Below are 21,031 nucleotides of genomic sequence, written 5' to 3'. Positions count from 1 at the left end.
ATAGTTCCAAGTTAAATTTTGTTTAAGTTCTTAAACATGAAGGTATTATTTTTACAAAACAATATCTTCAATAATACCTTAAAAATCCAATATAATTAATTTAAGAAACAATCTTCTATAGGGAATGTTCTATCTGTTCCAAATTCTGTCAATGCTTTGGACTTTCATTTGGTACTCTATTATTTCATAACAATAAACACAGATGTATTCGTTACAATACTACAATCGAGGGGGGGGGGATGTGCAGACATGCTTTTTTGTATTTTTTTCTTTCATCTTTAAATTTACAATTAATTTTTGAAAATAATTCCTAAATTATGTTACTTTTATATTTCTTCCTAAGTTTTAGGGATAGGTAGTCAACTGACCTTTGTTGTGTTTGCTGATAAATGTATTCTAGTGAAATATATTTAAATTTATTGAAGCTTCAACTATAAATTTTTAAGTCTCTGCTACTATTTATTAATCACAAATCCTTAAAAAGAGATTCACTGTCATCTGTTAAAGTCAAATTGTGGTATATTTAACATCTGCAAGAAATTTCAAGTCCATTGTCTGCAGTTAAAAGTTATTAATTTAATTATGTCTCATTAACTATTTGTGACATATATAAATTGAGAATGTGCCATCGTTCAAACAGTTAAAGGTTGCATGTCAGAAATTTCATTTATTAAAAATCCACCAGTCATCATGCTTTCATATGGCCAACGGTTACAGTATGCATTGACGACTTGACATTTGTTGGTAATATGAAGAGATCATGATTTGGATTTCAATCAAATGGAATCAAACTTTAGTAACAGCTTCTGATTTTCTGAAAACATTTGTTTTATCATGAATTTATTTTGCTTAATGCTTATTTACTTTATGGATTGTGGTTGTAAAAATTTTTACATTTCTATTTTACATCATGGCTGGGGAAGAGTAGTGATGCATTGTGGGAATCAAATATTAGTTTAATTCTTCTGCTGTCAAAAACTAAATATATTTAGAATTTTTTTTTAAATATATATTTAGCATTTGAACTTCAAGAAGATAAGTTTTTTTTTCTTTTAATATTATTAAGTAATTAAATGTGGGGAAGAGGGAGGAATAGCCTTGAGTTTGTATTGCACTGAAGATGGTTTTTTTTAAAATAAATATCTGGCAAGTTTTGATTGCAAATGATTATTTGTTTAAATTATATTAAATGAGTTAAAAATACATTCTGAAAATTTATTAGACATAACATTTATCATGCTATTCAAATCAATATGTAAAATTTTTTTAAGGTTTTTGGAGTGTAAATTGATTAAAAAAAATATGTGGACAGTTTTCTTATGATTTAACTCTTTCCCTTCATGAAAAATGACAACTTTGGCAATTTATGAATTGTGATAAAAAATAGCATTCACTGTTGAGGGATTTCTTCAGCAAATATATTTTTGCAACTTGATAGATTTCTGCAATTGCAAAAGTATATAGTTAAATAAATCTTAAGCAATTTTCTCGTAAAACTAAATGAAATGACAAATATTGGAAAAGTATTTTATTGGCAAAAGAAATAAAGAAACTATAAATACAAAAAGACTAAATCTTTACAACACTTAAACAAAAATATTGATAAATTTATAAAAACAAATATTTTTTGGAAAAAAAAATCTGCAAACATTTTGCAGAATGGCAAAGTTTTAAAACCGCCGTGCACTTTTAAACTTTAAAAAATAATAAAAATTTAACATTTTGCAAAACAAAACAAAAAGTTTTCATAAAAACAATAGAAAATACTTTTTTAAGTGATTTTGTTCTCTTAATTTACAAATTAAATTTAATTGCAGAATAATGCTTTATATGGATTTTCTTACTTATTTCAATTATTGAAAAAAAAAAACATTTGTTTTAACTATTCATTAAGCTGATTATTAAGCAGTGTTTAAACCTAATATATAATATTCAAAGTAACAGCAAAGAGCCCAAAAAATTTGACCATCTCCAACATTAATATTAGCAGTGTGTATGAGTTCATAATTTCACAATTACTTTTAACCTGAAAAGCATATTGATTTGAAATTTGTTTCTGTCATTATTCTCTAGTATGAATTGGCTGTTGTTCAATCAATCTTCAGATTAGCACCACACCAGCAATGTTCAGTTTTCAATGATTCTTGAAAGCTATTAATTAATAGCTGTTCTTTGCTTTCCAGCTTGTCACAGTTCGGTTTTCAAGTGGAACGAAAACATGAAAAGTCTATGTTTCAATCCACTTTATTCTCTGAGTGAAATGGTTTCAATTTCTGTATTAAAAAACTGTTGGGAGTCCGATAATTTAACTTGGCTTCCTTCCTCCTGTTACGCTGTCACAATCTTCCACATTCTCGGGCCAGTCACAGACGTTTTCGTTGAGGTTGAATACTAAATTAACAGGGCATGGCATGTGATGTCGTCTTTTTCCTTCACACATGTAATACTTGGCACATTCTTTTTTATCTACATGGTAGCTAATATGACCATCTTCTTCATCACACACTACTTCATCTTTATCTAAAAAGATTTTTAAAAAAGTGGAATGTTAAAAAATTTTTTTATTGTCTATAAAATGTAGATTCCTGAATAATTTTGTTAAAAATAAGTTTTCCCTTCATCAGGGGAAAAAAAAAATCATAAGCCGTCTTCTATTTTTAAACACTTTGCTGAAAATTTCAAAAAGCCTGTCTTTAAATCACAAGTGATAAACTCGATCGAGTATGAAAAAATGTTCTATGTATAGTTGTGAATTTTTTTTTTATTTTGAGCAAGTTTTTAAGCATATCGATGAAGTATTATTTATTATCAGATTTTTTTTATTTTAATGGAAATTAATAAATACGTTTTTATTTCCTGATTTTGCTTCTTATCTTTCGTGATATACATATTATTCCTGAAAATTACTACGAAAGCTTAGCTCAAACATCGATAAGATGTATGGATAAATGGCTTTCCTTTTAACATGTCAGCAAGTTTTATAGATAAAAACGTTAAACTTTGAATCTTTATAGATGAGCGTAGTAACACATTTTATTCATTATGCTATGGAAACCGAATAAAAATTTAATTAAAATTTTTTTTTCTTTATTTCTTTCTCTACAGAAGCCAAAGCATTTTCATTCATTTGCAAATCTTATGTGATGAAATTTTGTAATTAGAAATATACGCTTGTTCCATATTTTGGGACACTGTATTAACAGCAGAAAGTTGAGGGGGGGGGGGAAGAAGATAAAAGGAAAGCTCTTGTTCCATGCAATCGTATTTATTCCAATCTTACTATTCACCCACGACTCGCCGCTGACTCTTCATTTCATAAATTTCTTCCTTTTAGCAAATACGCTTGTCTACCGAAGTTTACCGTCAACTCCTCAGAAATATAGTATTAAACTAAAGCTATTAATTATTTTAATTCTTCATGCAGGTAATCTCATATAGTTATTCAAGAAAAGTTTATTTTCTTTAAATGACAAATGTCGTTGCAGTTACAAATTTTTAATTTAGGAAATCAAAAGTTCAAATTTTATAAAATCAGCATAAAAAAAGAAAATGATTAGAGCAAAAATTATCAAGAATCCGGTACATTATATGAATATAAGTTTTTGTGTTTTGATTCTTTTAATTGTCCAAATCTTTATCCGTGTACTTCTTCTACACGCTCACACACACACACACACACACACACACACACATATATATATATATATATATATATATATATATATATATATATATTCGTCCATTACGAACTGCAATTTTTTTTATATAAATTTTAGTTTTTGTGTTATAAAAATTTGCCTGCAGTAGTAATGATTCCATTTATCAAATCTATCTTAAAGTTTCTATGGATTTGTCATATAATTAGTTACAAATCAGCCGTTACAAGAGAATTTTATCAAATTTGAAAATATATTTACCTATTAAGGAATTTAGAGCGTTGCTGCTTAGGGCTTCAAGGTTTGCTACATTGTATCCTTTGAGTTCTTCTTTTATTGTGTTGATAAGTGGATATTTCAGTCCCATACATGTTCCTCTGAAGTCATCCATATCAATTGACCATACCATGACACCTCCGTAACCTTGTTCTTTCAACCATTGCACCTGAAATAATTTAAAATCTTCAGAATAGACATAGATTAAAATTTTCAGAAAAGTCTTGGGAAATCTTAAGAAAACTTATATGCAATTATTATGAAGGAATAAAGAAAAGTTTTATGTATGAAACTATAGTGAAAAGACAAAATAATATCGATACCTTTGTTTTCAAGCTTCTCTGGTCATCAAATCCTACCCATTGGTTTTCTTTATAAGCATAAGGAACCATCTGCTCGTTATCCCAAACCAGAATAGCACCAGATTTCAAAAAGTCGCAAATCTGAAAGAATAAATAATTGAGTGTTATGCCTAAAACTGCTATCAAAATTATGCTTAAATTCTAATTTAGGAACACATTTAGATTCAGAAAAACTGAAAGTAAATCTTTTATAATACTGTAAAATTCAAAATGCATTTATTGATTGGTGTTTAAGGTTAATCCATTAGTTAATCGCCTGCAAATTTCCTCGTTTCATTATACACATTATATCCTCTTATCTAACTGACAGATGCTTCAGAGTATGCATCATCAAGATAAAAAAAAAAAAAAAGAAAAAAGAAAAAAAAAAAAAAAAAAAAAAAAAAGAAGGAGGATTCGGCCCCCATTCTTTTTATCCTTTATATGCATGATATTCCACAGAGCAGAGAAATTTTCGTTATCTTTTACGCTGACGACACTGCTATTATGACAGGGAAATGCGTCTGATATTACGATTGACCCATTACAATCTTACATAGACAATTTGAAAAGATAGATCTAAAGATGGAAAATTAAACTGAATGTTGAAAAAAACGGAAGCAATTCTTTTCTGGAAAAAAATAAATAAATAAAATAACTGGCCCAGGAGTACACATTACCGACATAGACTGAAAAAATGTAATTAAATCCATAGGGTTGATGCTGGATAAGCATCTCCACTTCAAAAGCCACCCGTTATATATCAGGAAGAAATACAAGCAGGTTTTAATGAAAAAAAAAATATTTTTTCTCATCTGCAAAAACTTTAATCTCTCTTTTACCAACAGGGCACATGTCTACCCAACCTGCACAACCAAAACCAATCTCGATCGCTGCCAAGTTCTTGAATCCAAGACTTTTAGAATGATCGCGAATGCCAGCTGTTACCACAGAAATGAAGATATCAGTCACGTGCTGACAATTCCTCCCCCTTTAGTTCAATTTATACAAAAACTAACTACAAAATTTTACAATGATCTAGATAGCATTGATAACTCTTCAATATGAAAAATCCCTCCTTTGTTTCTGAATTGGTACATGCTAATTTGAACATTTTGCCAGCTCAATATCTCCATAATAAAAACCCAATTATTTAGGTACACCATAAGATTAAGGCTAGGTTGATCCTTAAATGCATTCAATATTTCGCCTTTGCAAGAACTGAGGATTAGTACATGAAGAAGATTCTCAATATCATTTGTCTTACTTCAAAGAATGCTAGAACCCCAGGTTCTCCTGTATAATTTCCTGCAAGTCCTCCGTCCACGGCCGGGGCGCCGATGTCTGTTAATGAGGTGTTTTTCAGAGTGAAAGATCTGCCGTAAGTGGGGATGCCTATGATGATCTTTTCTTTGGAGGCGCCTTTTTCTACCCATTCTTTGGCACTGTAATCCTGCATGATAAGGAAATATAATGTTTAATCAATTAGTATTTGTATATTATGTTTCTTTGAAATGACCCAATTATTGTTGGTAGAAGTGACATACAGTAATATGGTATTGATAATTGAGTTTTCTGGTCATGAACTACAAACAAGAATAAAAAAATGATCGAAATAGAAATGTTTTATGATTTACAGATTTAAAAATACAAAGTTTTTTTCTTAATCCGTGCTGGTTTTTGCCCAAATCTCTACTTTCTTTTACATCTTAGTTAGATGGCTCAATCCATTTTGGCAATTTATTTTTATCATATTTCACTCTACGTAGGATTAGTTGGTAATATTTTTCAAAGCAAGAGCCAGATTTTGCTATGGTAAGCTATTAATCTATATGAGAATACCTGATATGTTTATTGGCGCAATATAGCCAAACATAGGTCTAGCGCCAGTAAATCGCATCAACCAATCAACTTGATATGTTTATGCCTACGTAATTTTTGTTTTATAAATATTTATTATCAACTTAATTATAGTTTTAATAATAAAAAATTAGAATTGAATGAAGAAATCATAAATAGTGCATTAGTTAATATTAATGCAAGAGTTTATATCACTGATAGAACTATATACCAAAAAAATTAAGGGTGAAGTGAAGAATAGTGTGCCCTCAAGTTTGTCGCCAATATGGCAACCCATTGGAACGCTCTTCTAGCAACCCTAATGCTGTTTTGTTTTCTACTTTTTGCAATGGTTGAGTTGTACATGAACTACAACTATATAATGAAAAACGTTAAATTAAAAATATTAAAAAAATATCGATTAAAGATTTTAATTTTGTTTTTTGTTCTTTATTATAATTAAAAGTTTATTAAATAAAGAAAGTTAAGCTTGTAATTAAAAGTTATTTTCTTCTTTCTTTCTTTTTTTTTAATGTGAATACGAACAGAAATTATTTATTCTTTTGCAATTTTTAATTGTATGCATTTTAAAAAATCGTCTGAATTCTTCATTTACAAAATCGTCTGCATTCTCACTGTAAAAGACAGCTGCAATGGAATTCTTCGCAATTCTCGTGATTCTTCCGCAATTGTGCAAGAATGGATGTCGGGTAAATGGGATGGAAGACAGTATTTCAAATCTGCAGAATGGATGAAGGGTGAGTGAAATATATATATATATATATATATATATATTTACGAGTTGATGAAGTTAGGAAAGGATGCTTGTTTGAAATTTTGTACGGAGAATAGTTTGATATCAAACCGACAGAATGGATGAAGGATGTGTGGAAAATATTTTTTTACGAGTTGATGAAGTTGGAAAAAGGATGTTTGTTTGAAATTTTGTATGGAGAATGTTTCGATTGCTTCTTCCACCGTTCTTTCCTTTCTTTTGGTTATGTACTGTTCCTGTTATCCACACAGTCCTTATGTCCAATGTTCTAGCGAAGCTACTAGGTTCCCGCTCCCGCTGCTAGCGAGGCCGTGAGATGTTTTTTTAAGTTAAAAAAAACAATACTTATCAGTAAAAAGTCCTAATTATATGGCAGGAAATGGTAGCCGGAACGGTTCCGCGGAAGTATTTGTTTATTTTGTTCGCCATCTTTATTGGCGACTTGGCATTGTTGGCGCAGCAAGGTGCACACTAAAATTCCCTTTTACCAAAATTAATTTAGAATCTCTTTTGATTATGTAGAAAAGGCATCTTTAAATAAAAATATCTAGAGGGAATTGAATTGTTAGATGCTCTAGTTACTTCATTATATTTAAGCTATCTGTTAGTATTCCTTGTGTGCTTTAAACTGACCAAATTAGCTTCAATATCTAATATCTTTACTAGCGATTCTTTATAGTACAATCAATGTCACCATAGTTTAAAAACTAAAATTATATCAAAAATTATTTAATTTTTACATCTTTTTAGGTTTCTTATAAATGGAAATCCAATGCAAGAATTACAATAAAATTTTATTCAATGCAAAAATCATACGTGGAAAATATTTCTATATTACACATATTGTACTTTCCGACATAGATCACGAAGCAACTTTTAAAATATAATAATAAACCCATACGAGATCAATTATAAGATATTATTATGAAAACATACCACTGTAAGTTTCTTTTGGTAACTAGTAGCGCTGAACAAAGCAAAAAGAGGGCTGTTGTGACCAACTTGCCTTTCCCAGTTTCCATGGAAGTCATATGTCATCACGTTCAACATATCCAAGTATCTAAATAATGAAACAAAGTAATCATCTTGAATACAATGCATAAGAACGATAATAATAATAAGAGCTGATAATAAAAATTCCGTTATAACGGTTAAAATTGTTTGAATCAAAATAAAATTATAAATCAAACTTACTTATTGATTTCGGCTACATCATAACCTGCGGCTACTGCCTCGAAACTAGCTGGTACGGCAGCTGTCAATAACAGTCTGGGTTTTTCAGATGCCTTAGCTTCGCCAATGAAAGCCTCATAAAGATCCTTAAAGTTAATAAATAAAAATTTCCATTAGTCACTTACGATAGAACTTCTAATTATTATAAAATTGTTTACAAAAATGTAGCAAACATAACATGCCGCAACGTAAAAGAGTAAATGTGTAGTAGCAAGATTGATCTTGATTATTATATAATATTGTTTGAATGTGTACAGATTACTGTTAATTGACATTTCTTTGAAGGAATTGTCATTTTGTAACGTTTCTATTAAGCGACATATTAGCATCCAGTTTTGAAGCTATATGAACACGAAACGAATTTTTCGGATTAATATTTTAATTTTGAACCAGTTGAAGAAGACGATCTGAAAGACGCCTCTCCAGTCCGCACAAATGTAATTTTTTTTCAAACATTATTAAACTTTAATTTAATCTTTATTCTTGCTAAGTAAATTTTTAAATACATTTAATTACATTTAATACATTTAATTAATACGTTAAATAAATTTTTTTAATACATTTATAGGAAGTTCATTTCATTTTCTGTTATAGAAATATCACCCAAGTTTTGTACATCAATTACAAGAAATGCTATTTCTATTTTTCTTCTTCTATATTAGAAATATTTCTTAAATAAATCCTTTATGAAAATGGATATGTTAATCACGTAATTTTTTAATTTCATTCCATTGGAATTAGATATACTTATTTGTTATAATAAATTCAGGATTAATGATCGATAAAAAATTTCGCAGTTATTTGATTACTTCTGTATAATTTTGCTTAATCTAAAATTACGTGATCTGTTGATAAGATTTTACAGATACTGGATTTTTTGGTTTGTTTTTATATAATAACATATAACTTATAATATTTGCTGTATTTATATTTTATTCAAAATAAAATTTATAGCGATAAAAATTAGCGACTCAATGACATGGCGTTTTTGAAATCTATAAAACAATATTTTTACCCAGTCAGAGAAGTTGAGTTATCAACCACTTACTTTTACTAAGTTCGTGAATTTTTCTTTGTCTTCTGCTCCTCTTGGAAATTCCCATGCAATGTCTAATCCATCAAATTTTCGTTGACGCAAGTAATCAATGGCATTGAATACGAACAAAGATTGTCTGTGGAAGGTAAGTTAAATGTTACAAAATCGATATCATATTAAGTATATGAGTAGGTTCTTAAACAAAACTGAAATAAAACATAATTGAAACATTCAAGAGGTTTCATTCAATATTTCGCAGTGAACTTGACAAACTCACTAAAATGCATTCAATAGAATAAATACATTTACGACAATACAACAAATTGGTTTTACTCTTTAATGAACAAATACTCTCCAATGTTTGCTAAAACTTGAGAGAAATTTTTAATTTTTAAAACTCTTTTTCTTATTATAATTATTATATTGAAAGAACATTACTGTTATCCAAACATATTTCATTTGAAAGATTCATTAAATCATCATCGCGTTTTGAAGTTACACGAAGATAATAAATGAATAGACGGATCTCATATCCTTGAAGTACGTAATTTCAAACGCACCTAAACAATACCTGAGCCTACATTCCACTGTTCAAACTTCTTGTTTTGCTAAAGCAAAGACGTTTAATACATGAAGATAAATTTAATATTACAAGGCTCTCATACATGCCAAATCTTTGATGGAATCGATATTAAACCTTCGCCCTACCAATCCTAAACAAACAGCACTAGACCATCACAGCTGTATTATTATTCTTCAGCTTCAGAAGTTATTCATACACTTACAAACATATACCAGGAATGAGAGAGCACAAGTAACGAAGAATGTGCCTTTTCACCAAAAGCATTATATATTTCTAATATTCTACTGAAAAACACAAGACAGCATTAAGAAAGTCTTCGAAGAAAAAATGTCCCAATTCTGTGATTTACGGAAAAAAATTACATTTGAATAATTTGTCATCGTTAGTGTTATTAGAGATAGATCAGATAAAACTCCAAAATACAACTTGATGTAAGTTTAAATGTATCTTTCAAACTCATGTCAAATTCGCGATGTCAGTTTATAACTCAAGATAATGAATTTATATAAATTTTTTCAAGCTTAAGAGAGAGCTTGAAAAAATTTATATAAATTCATATTCTTCTGTATTCCCATAACCCAAAGCCTCACGATAACACATTTTTCACCCAATTAAAGTGTAAACAAAAGGTGATTCAAACAGAGGCTAAAGACAGACTTTCCCCGCTAAAAGTTGCACATACATGTTATGATATGGAAGCTTGCAATCGTGTGATGTGACATTACATAACATGATGGCAAGCATCCATCTAATTTAAAGAGTCTGATGTGGAGAATTACAAAGGGTGAAAACTAGTAGATTTTTCCACTATCGGAAAATTGACCGATTTAATCGACCGAAAATTGACTGATCCGTCATAGAGAGACGGACAATTTCATGAGGGAAAGATGCGCAGAAAGGATAAATATTTTACCACAGTGCGGAAAAAAGAATATGAGTTTACTATTTAAATCTATAATAAATAGTATAAAATAAGTTCAAAGTGTAGACATTGAAAATATTTAGCAAAAAAGATACTACTGTTTAATTTTAGTTGAATTATGCATAATAGGCATCAAATGACACATGAGGAAAATCAATATTACTTGCGAGACATTGACCATAGAAAGAAAATAACCATCCAGAAGAAAAAAACGACAATTAAAAGCTTTCGATAAAGAATTATAACATGCCTGTATCCAGATTTTGTGATTTGTTTAAAGGGTGCTGTGCCGGATATCCATCCACCCACAGAAAGCAGCACTTTGAGATTCGGGTTCTTTTCTTTCAGTCCGAGTACTCTGTCGTAGAGGGATTTCTTCGTGGGTCCAGAGGCAGTGTCAGCTCCGTCTATAGGGGACAGCGTATCGTCTTTGATAGTGGCGAAAGCAAAAATGACGTGTGTGCAAAGGAATGGGTCGATGTGCTCAGGTTGGAATTTTCCTTGACCTGGTCGTTTCATTGACCAACTTGTGTAGTAACAGGCTACTCTTGCATTGGTGGCGTCTGGAAAGCATAGAATAAAGAGATTTTCACTTAACATAACAAAATGTAAAATTTAGTGCAGCTGTAAAAACCAAAAATGTTAAAAGAAGCAGTTTGGATCGTTTGTACAGCACTTTGCATTTAATCGTTGTCAACAATAAATTATTAGAACGATTTCTGTGCCACATATATTAGTGTTATATTTAGAGAAAGAAGTTCATTTCATTATTTTGTATTCGTAAACGATAGTAGGTCTAAAATTATCACTCTTTAATTGAAAAAAAGGTTTTTTTTTGTCAGATTGTTTTGCCAAAGTTTGCATGTTTGCCAAAGTTGAATTATTTTGGAGCTATTACCCTCGATTTCCAAAGGTTAATCTTGATAATTGCAACCCGAAAAGTAGTTTGTTACCATATCTGTTAGCCATCCAAGATGACGATTTTTGGACGATTGGCACGCTTTTGACGTGCCTGGCAAGAAACCATACATTAATCTTACCACTGTTTTAATGAAAAAATAGATTACTGAACATGCATGCAAATTATTGCAGTCATGCGAGTGAAGTTTATTCGTAATAACTTCCTTTCTCTGCATCTAATTATTCTACAAGTTTTATCAATTAAGTATCTGATTGATTTTCTTGACGTAATAATAATTAAAAAATTAAACAAGGAAGTTTTTGCTTTCCTTAATTAAACTTTGTGGTTACGGTTATGTGTCGAATGTATTTAAGTACAGTAATGAAAAATATTTCAAATCAAGAGAAACTAAAATTAAGCAAAAATATCATTCATAAAAATACGATCAATAAGCCAATATTGGCTGATCAATAAATAAGTTTTCAGGGATCAGAAAGTTTCAGATTTTAGATCAGAGATTTTAATAGTCAGGACTTTTCACAGTGTATTGGATGTTCAAGTTTATGTGATAATGCTAAACAGTTTCTTAACTAAAGTAAATGCCTATCTAAATCTAATTGAAATAAATTAAGTTAAAATACATACAATAAATTTTTTTCTGTAATTTGGTAGGCGAAATCGCAATATAGAATCTTAGCATTTAAAGAAAACTTTTGAACTTAAGGCATTAAAAGTTGGTAAATTCAACAGTTTAATTAAACCACTTCTCGCAATAATAAAATATCATCAGTATAAGGAAAATTAGGTGGGGAAATTAAAACATTCCTAATATTGTTTTGATAAAACTGTGATCAAGTTTAATAAATATATCTCTACTTTTTAGAAAAAAGAGTTCTCAACATTCATTATTCTAATAACAAACTTTGGATTTACCAGGATCAGATTTTGCTTCCGTTGCTATCTCCTCTTCTCCGTCATCCTTCTTTCGGGGTACAGGGTCAACCTTGAGTAAAACAGGAACTGGAGTAGGTGGAAGAGTCTTGGCGACTTTTTTAGATAGAGCTGCCAAATCAGTGACTGTTCTTTTGGGTTGACCCAGCAATTCTTCGCCCATAGCTCCTATGAGAGGATATTTTATATCGTTGAGGCAAGTACCATGGAAATCGTCCATGTCCAAAGTCCAGACCATGGCACCTCCATAGCCGTTATCTTTGATCCATTTCAGCTGTAAAAATATAATTTGGTATCATGTGAAATGTATAAATAAATAAACAACATCAGAAATGCAACGGGATCACTGCAATCAATAATCTGATGGTAGAGCACGTGATCAACCCCAAAACCCCACCTATTAATAGTAACCTGGTAATGTAATCGTTTTGAGTAGGATGATGAGCATGTATGATTGAAATGATTCCAGATCTACGACTTTAAACCTATTAGTCGTCTTTGGCGACCATATATTCCATGGAGATATTGGTTAATTATATTTAATTACAGTTGAATCGTATTTCATATCCATGATTCCGTGAAATTGTCAGAAATGAAAGCCGTGTTATATTAATTGTTACAAGCTTTGTTCATTCTGAACATGTTGAACATGGGCTTTTCTTTTGGAGACCATTTCCACGACATCATAGTGCAATTAAAAATTGTACGATTCATTTATCTTCTAAATTTCGTGATATTGCAACCATTTTCTTATTCATCTTGTAAACTACATAGATATTAAACAGAATAATTCTTCTTAATATAACTAGAATAGAATTTCCTTAAATAATAACTAGAATAGAATTTCCTTAAATAATAACTAGAATAGAATTTCCTTAGATAATAACTAGAATTCTGTAGTTCGCCTACTCTAAGGCTTGATAGTTCTCCTCATTGCTAATAAAAGGATATAGTTGATAACATGTTGTTTATTCCATAGACGATAGAAAAACTTGTTATATCATGGTAGAGTGAACATAGCATGACTACAAATTTCAGTCAAAATATCTTTATGAAATATCTTTTTTTTCTTCCAAATTCTACCGAGTTTCTGATTCTAAATGCTTTATTTATACACATCTGAAAACAAATGATCTTAGGCATCCATTGGAACACGCATCTGAAACTTTTCCCATATAGATTATTAGTTTTATTTACCTATTTAGAATACAAAATTTCCATTTAATTCTCTTAGTAGGCCATTAGTATTCTTAGCATTTTAAAAGTTTGTTAAATCTTTCTGTTTTTATAGTTAGTATTAGGGAGAAGTAGAGTTTTCTAAATAAATATTGACCAATGGATTACACACTATTGTTGTAAAGATGTTCAAAGATATTTTTACGATGCTAATCGATATTCTTAACGCCGTATTATTATTGTATAAAATGTGTCTGGGATTTTATAATAAAACTAAAGTTATCATATATATAATATTAAAGGTATTGCATTATTTAAAAGATTTCATCTCCTTCAATGGCCTGGCGATATTATCTCAATTTCAGGGCTAAAGTAGTTCAGATTCAAAACTTGATCCTACGGAAGAACTAAAGTATAAACAGCATCTAGTGACGTCAATTATCCTCCCACTGCATATTTTTATCTCAGTTATTGGCTACAATGGCCTGGTGATAAGATCTGATTCTAGAGACCGAGACTGATGTCCACAGAACTACCGCGCAAGCGAACACAGTACACGCTAACTCCGTTAGGGCCAAATGTCATTCCACTAGTGGAATAAGAAAAGGTAAAGAAGGAGATGCGAACCCAGGTTATCCTTGTCATCGAACCACGTTTCATAGTTACGAGGATAGTTCCCAAACAACCTGATGTGGTTTTGAAACGGGACGTTAATATAGTTTTATAAACAGTTACATTCGGCCGAAAACCGAAGAAATTAAAAGCAGTTTTTCATTAAAAATAAACTTATTTTGACGATAGTATATAGTCAAAAGGTTTTATATAAAACCTAAGAAAATTAAATAAATAAATGATTTCTAGTATATATGCATTTAAACGAAGCAATTTCTACATTTTTTGACCATAGTAGTATAATAATGTGAAAATATTTTAGCAATACTCTAGAGCAGCTTGTGCCGTATATATATTGCTGTTTTTATTGTTGTTTGTCCTTCAACTGTATCTTCTTTATATATCGATTTGTACTAGATTCAATATAATATATTACAATTGTTTGAAAATGTACGCCCTTTTCTGTAAATTAACAAAAATTAATCATTTTATCTAATACTCTTATTCTTGTCGGTTAAACAATTTGAAAGACATAGTTTTAAACATTCACGCATATAATCGAATTTATCTTCACAAAAAATATTAACTCTCCAGATTGTGGTTATTTTATTGCAATGTTCTGAGTAAGAATTGACACCATCTACGGGAATTGTAATGAATTGTGGTTATTAAATTGCAAAATTCTTGATAAAAGCCAACCCACTCATCATAAAATTTAGAGACTGTGGTAATTTAATTGCAAAGTTCTGGGAAAGGGGCGGCGTCATTTGAAGAATAATTAAAGAATTGGCAGGTCCTGATTATTTTCTGAATATGGATCATTACCGAGCAACAAAGATCATTACTCGAGTCAGTAGCTAATAATTTTCTGCTTTTTTTTTCTTAGTGCACGTAAGTCATTTATATCACTAATTTATTTTTAATAATGTGCCTTAATAACATAATTATACACGTTTTCAATAATTAAATTTTTGTTCTTAAAAAATCGAAAACTGAGAATTTGATATGTAGTGCTTTAACGTGAAAATTTAATTACAATATTGAAAAAAATATTTTGATGTATTGAGTGCTTTGACTAAAATGCAACACTCTTTGAAAGATATTTTATTTTCTTGATTATATGGTGCGGCCAAGAGCAATGTTACATAAAAAGTGAGCTCATTTAAGAATAATTAGAAACTTAGAATTTAGTTGTAAAAGAATAGCCCTTCCGTAAAAGGCCTAAAGAGACACATACTGGATATGAAGAGAGAGAGAAAGAAAAATATTGAATTAGGGGGTGGGGAACTACGTTGGTGAAGTGACAAAAACAGCATAACCTCCACCACATGTTATATAAAACAGTAAGGTTTGAGAAAATAAAAAGCCAATAAAAATATTAAATTGATGAAAAAGGGAATTAATAAAGAAAATAAAAATAAAAGGAACTAAAATAGAAATAAATAATAAAAAAGAAAAGCAAGGGATATTCATAAACTGATTTGTGTGGCAAAGATAGTTCAATTCTAAATTTGGAGAAAACGTCTGATTGCATATAAGAAGCAACCTCTCGATTTCTTTAATCCGTAATTGTTTAACCATAACTTCAGAGAAATATATTATCATTTTTATATTACTTTTGATGTGTTCAGCAGTAAACAAGAGAAGATGTATTGACTTATGTCATCATTGATATTTTCAGCAAATCTGTATTTGCAAGCCAAAAGGCTGATCACTTAGTTTGGAATCATAAAAATGGCCAAATAAGAATTCGGCTATCTCTGTTCCACCTCACAATTCTTATATTCACTAGGTAAATCCACGTTTGTGTATATATTTCTAATTTTTTGAAATCAGAATCTTTTTCCAAGGAAGTTATTGATACATATGTTATGTTTTGCTTCAAACATTGTTGATTCTATTTCATAAAGAAGGTCGAAATTCATTAGAAGAGGGATGCGTTTAAAAATGTTACAGAATGTTGGGTCAAATTTCGAATAGTGAAAATGCATCATTGTAGTTCATGTCTTGCGTTTGTCTATATATCAAATTAACTATAAATTTTAAGTAATACAGCAATTTTTTTCGAGAACATTTCATATTTAAACTTGATCGATATTATAAAATATTGAACTCAAAATATGAACTTACCTTAATTCTAATACTTTTTTCGTCGTCAAAACCAACCCATTGATCTCCATAAAAAGCGTAGGGCACTTTTTGTTCATCGTCCCACACGTACTTGGCTCCTTTTTTTATAAAATCACAAACCTAAAGACAAGGAAAGTTTGCAAAAGTAATATTAATAACGACAATAAATATATTTTATGGAAATTAATGTCATAATTATAATTTTATTTTTATGATGCGCTGATTCCATATGCTGAGTTTAATTATTATTCTTAATGAAAACTAGACTATATATGTGACTGCACAGAATATTTCACCAATTCATTATATTTCCCTTTCTAAAATAAGACGCTTCGTTTTTCATTACACGCACATACACAAAATACTTCGATTTTAAATACAAAGCTTTAAAGAGAAATGTATGCTTAAGAATTCTGATTATCATCAATTATACAATACTTATGTATTAAAGAATGAAGTTTCCAAAAATGCGACTTAAATTTTAGTTTTAAGAAAACATAAATCTAATTTATAAGGTCAATGATATAGTTTCAAATTCAGACATGGAATTATATTATGAAGATCTCCGAAGAAACAGTGGTACAGAGAAGTAACTAATATCAAATGCGAATACTATAAAACCACCGACCAGAAAGGTGCACTCATCGACATATATTACTGTGTTTAAATCTTCCTCCCTATTTCTTTGAGTATATAGAGTGTTTTTTAATTTTATTTCAATTCATGCCAAACCTCTCTAATGAGATACTCCAGAGCAATTTTCCGTTTGATAATTTGTTTTCTGCTTTTTTTATTGCCATTAATTCCTATACATTTTCAATTGTAATTTATAATAGAATGCGTTTTTGTATTCTGTTGTATTTTATTGTCCTAATTATATACATTTGTACTTGTATTAAGTCAAGATCTTTATACGAAGTCTATTAAGTGGCTAAATAAAATTTAGGGATTAAATTCAATTTGGGACCTCCCATTCGTGTACAACCTCATTCACGAGGAATTATCATGCTTCCAAGTGCAGGGATATACTACTGTTGAGCACTTTAATATTAAATAATAAATATGCATATAATAAAGATAATAAACACTGTTGTCCACAGAATCCAGATACAAATATATTAATGATAAAATTTCATAACTCAGCTTATTTTAAACTTGAAACTTATTAAGGTTATAATTTTATTTCTCCTTTATTATTTTCGTCGAATCTTAGCCACGATCCTTGGAAAGAAAATAAAAGTTGATGAATGAGAATTTTAAAACCAAAATTTATTGGATGAAAGACGAAGTTGGTAACGTATACCAGCTCGAAAAAGAGATTCTGCGCATTCCAGATGAAACTAGAACGAAAACTTAATACTTGCTTGTCCAATATTTTTAGACAGTTGAATTGATAGCTATTATGCCGCCAGAGATGAGCCGAAAACATGCAAATTAGAAATGTTTTCTAGATTTGAATTTGAAGGGTTAAAAAGAGAAATAATTTTAGAAAGTAATAATTTGAATTTATTTCACGCACGCGCATATACATAAGCTATTTATTTTTTAATACAAAAGTAGTAATTATAAGTTATCTTTGATTCAGATGTAGTAGTTATTTTATGCGATTACTAGCGACAAAGAGAACAGATAGTCATTGCAATTAAGAAGCAAAAATCATGAAATACCACATTTTGGTCAGCATAGCTTGCACAAATGCTCGCATGATTCTTGGCTCTTGATTGGTTTCGATATAAAATCTAACTTCGATCAATGTCTTATACTTACTTCATAATAAGCTAAAAATCCTTCTTCTCTGGTAAAGGTTCCTGCCTTACCACCACCTCGGGAAGCTTCATTCATCCCAGTTTTGTCGGGACTAGCTAGGGTGAAACTTCTTCCGTAAGTGGCCAGTCCAACAATGATCTTTTCCTTGGGGGCGCCCATCTTTTCCCACAGTTTCACTCCGAATTCCTGATTAAAATAAAAAAAGAATGGTTTCGAAATGTATTTTAAAAATGTTCATAAGATGGTGACTGATAACTAAGTGAAATACCGATGTCAAGTTTTAAAGAGTAAAATACAATATGAAACACATCATAACGTATTTTATTCTCTAAAGAAAAATATTGATTAATTTTTGCTGTTTTCGCAATCAAATTTTACATAGTTTGACTAAAAAAAAAAAATGTTTTTTGTTTTTGTTTTTTAAAGAAAACACAATTCATAATAAATTAACATCGTCTCATCTGAAGATAAATTTAATATTTAACTAATTGCGATATTACAGTAGCTATTGAAGCTCGCACTTCGTGAAAAATATGTCTACAAATACAAATAAATTTAATATAAAGGGCGTTGTATAAATAATATAAAGGGCGTTGCATAAATTTTTTAAAAAGGGCGTTGTAATCGATTATGGGAATTTTATAACTATTGTGGAATTTCAAAAACTATTTGAGATACGCGCACGACTTATTTGAATCCCAGTATTTTAATATGTCACTTTTGTTCCCATGGAAAAATTTTACGATGTTAGACTACTTTTTCCCAAATTCACATTTTAAATTTCATGAAAAATATCCAATTTGTGTTATTTTTGCATTTATTTCGTGATTTTATGAAATTCACTTATTTATGTAATTTTCTATCAATAAATAAAAAAAGTAAAAAAAAATTATAAAATATTGAATAGTTTCATAGGCATCATAGAAAGTTCATAAGATTAATTTAAATTTTAAAAGTCCTTTTTCAAAACCCTATAACTCTCAAAATGATCAACAGAATTCCATAAAATTTTATTGAAAGATTAATTTTTCGAAGAAAAATCGATTCAGAAAAAAAAAAAATTATAGCCGTAATGGAAAAGTTTTGACGTAGGAGTCAATTAATTATGCTAATTAACTTGGTTAATTAACATAATTAATTAGTAAGTTTGTTGTTAATAACAAACCTGTCTCCTTAAGTAATTTCCGACACATTTGTGAAAATGCAATAACAAATTAAAAAAGCAACAGAGGTCTCGGCTGTATGAAATGCTGAAAATTTGACATATATTTTGATAATATCAGATATTAATAAAATATTATTATAATTTCGAAAACCAGATATCAAATTTTGAATTTCGATAAATGAAATAATCTGTTATTACCATAGTAAAATTGTGTTTATTGTACTCCCAAAGTAGTTAATAAATGTTATTTCTGAAATGCCGTTAAATCGAAAAGTTTTAAAGCCTCTATTACTATATTATAGAACCATTATTTATTCCCTTTTAATTATTCTACTAAAGATAAGAATCATGATATTATTATAATATATTTAAAAGTATTTCCATAAAGAAGACGTAAATGCCAATTATCTATTCCTGAAAATAGAATATTCTAAACTATTTATAATTTGTTAACATTTCTAAGAAATAATTTAAGGAAATTCAAACCTTTAATTATGAGCACTTTTTATAATATAAAAAAAAATTCAAAATATGTTGATGTGTTTTATAATTAGTTATCAAAGCAACGGTACAGCAATTTCAAAATTTCCAATTGAAGATTAAAATTATTCAAATTATGCTAAAACACTTTGTTCGGATAAGACAGATAGAGATAGAAAACAGATAGAAAAAAAGAAATGAATAACAATATATTTTTGCCAGCAAAATTATGAATAAAAAGATATTATTCATATAAGTTAGATACAAATAATGAATCCCTGTTTATTTTACTAGGATATGAATGAAATGAACTTAAATTATAGAATACGTACCATGCAAAGTTGTTTTCTCCATTGGGATTCTGTTGAGAGAGCGTAAAGAGGACTGTTGTGGCCTGTCTGACTTTCCCATTTACCGTGGAAATCGTAAGACATAATGTTAATGAAATCGCAATAACTGAAAAGGAAGAATAAAAGGGAACGATGTTGAACAAAATATTTCTAAGAAATAGTAGAAAATGAACTTATTAATAATTCATTTTATATTTGCATTGTAAACATACTCGGGATCAGCACTTCGATCATTTCTTGAATTTCTAAAGTGATTTAAAAATAATACATGCATAATTAAATGACCGGGAGTTATTAAGTAAGAAACATTAAACATTACAGAATTAACATTAGACATTAAATATTATTAGTAAGAAACATTATTTAATCAGAAACCGAACTAAATTTAGGTATTACCCTTATTACCTTAAGAAATAATTACGTTCTAAATTTGGTAGCTCAAAGTCCAGGGATATGTTCTATAAAGAGTTTTGGTCAATTTTTTCTTTTCAAATGATGCGCATCATGCATGGTACAATTTGCAGATACTATATTAATATATAAAACATTATCATATAAAAATTGCGTATTACAGAAATGTGTACGTACGCTGCAACAGCTGGTACATCGTAGCCCGATCGGATAGTTTCGGAACCTGCCGAAACTGCAATGGTAAGGAGAAGACGAGGCATTTTCTTATCTTTGGCTTCTTCTTCGAAAGCTTCTCTCAGTTCCTAGAAAGGAATAATTATATAAAGATCTAAAAACAAAGTTTGTTTCTTAAATAAAATCAAATGTTTAACTCAATTAATTATATTAAAGAAAACTTTGTTTCACTGGAATAAATTTCTTTTAAATT

General features: G+C 29.5%; 1 protein-coding gene across 1 annotated transcript in view; it reads right to left on the bottom strand.

Annotated features, from left to right (window-relative positions):
* Window positions 1–1,701: 1,701 nt before the first annotated feature.
* LOC129963478 (probable chitinase 10) overlaps window positions 1,702–21,031 on the bottom strand; it is an 88,176-nt gene continuing 68,846 nt past the window's right edge. The window contains exons 5-17 of the mRNA XM_056077885.1: window positions 20,782–20,906; window positions 20,176–20,299; window positions 18,199–18,384; window positions 16,432–16,551; window positions 12,496–12,787; window positions 10,912–11,224; window positions 9,169–9,292; window positions 8,082–8,206; window positions 7,824–7,947; window positions 5,541–5,726; window positions 4,256–4,375; window positions 3,918–4,101; window positions 1,702–2,520 (exon numbers count right to left, since the gene is read on the bottom strand). Coding sequence (XP_055933860.1) covers window positions 2,306–2,520; window positions 3,918–4,101; window positions 4,256–4,375; window positions 5,541–5,726; window positions 7,824–7,947; window positions 8,082–8,206; window positions 9,169–9,292; window positions 10,912–11,224; window positions 12,496–12,787; window positions 16,432–16,551; window positions 18,199–18,384; window positions 20,176–20,299; window positions 20,782–20,906 — 2,238 coding nt within the window. The 3' untranslated portion in view covers window positions 1,702–2,305. The remainder of the gene's footprint in view (window positions 2,521–3,917; window positions 4,102–4,255; window positions 4,376–5,540; window positions 5,727–7,823; window positions 7,948–8,081; window positions 8,207–9,168; window positions 9,293–10,911; window positions 11,225–12,495; window positions 12,788–16,431; window positions 16,552–18,198; window positions 18,385–20,175; window positions 20,300–20,781; window positions 20,907–21,031) is intronic.

Source organism: Argiope bruennichi, chromosome 3 (assembly GCF_947563725.1).
Source record: "Argiope bruennichi chromosome 3, qqArgBrue1.1, whole genome shotgun sequence".
NCBI lineage: Eukaryota > Metazoa > Arthropoda > Arachnida > Araneae > Araneidae > Argiope > Argiope bruennichi.
The sequence above is the reverse complement of the archived record's forward strand: the minus strand, read 5'-3'. Positions and strand labels throughout refer to the sequence as shown.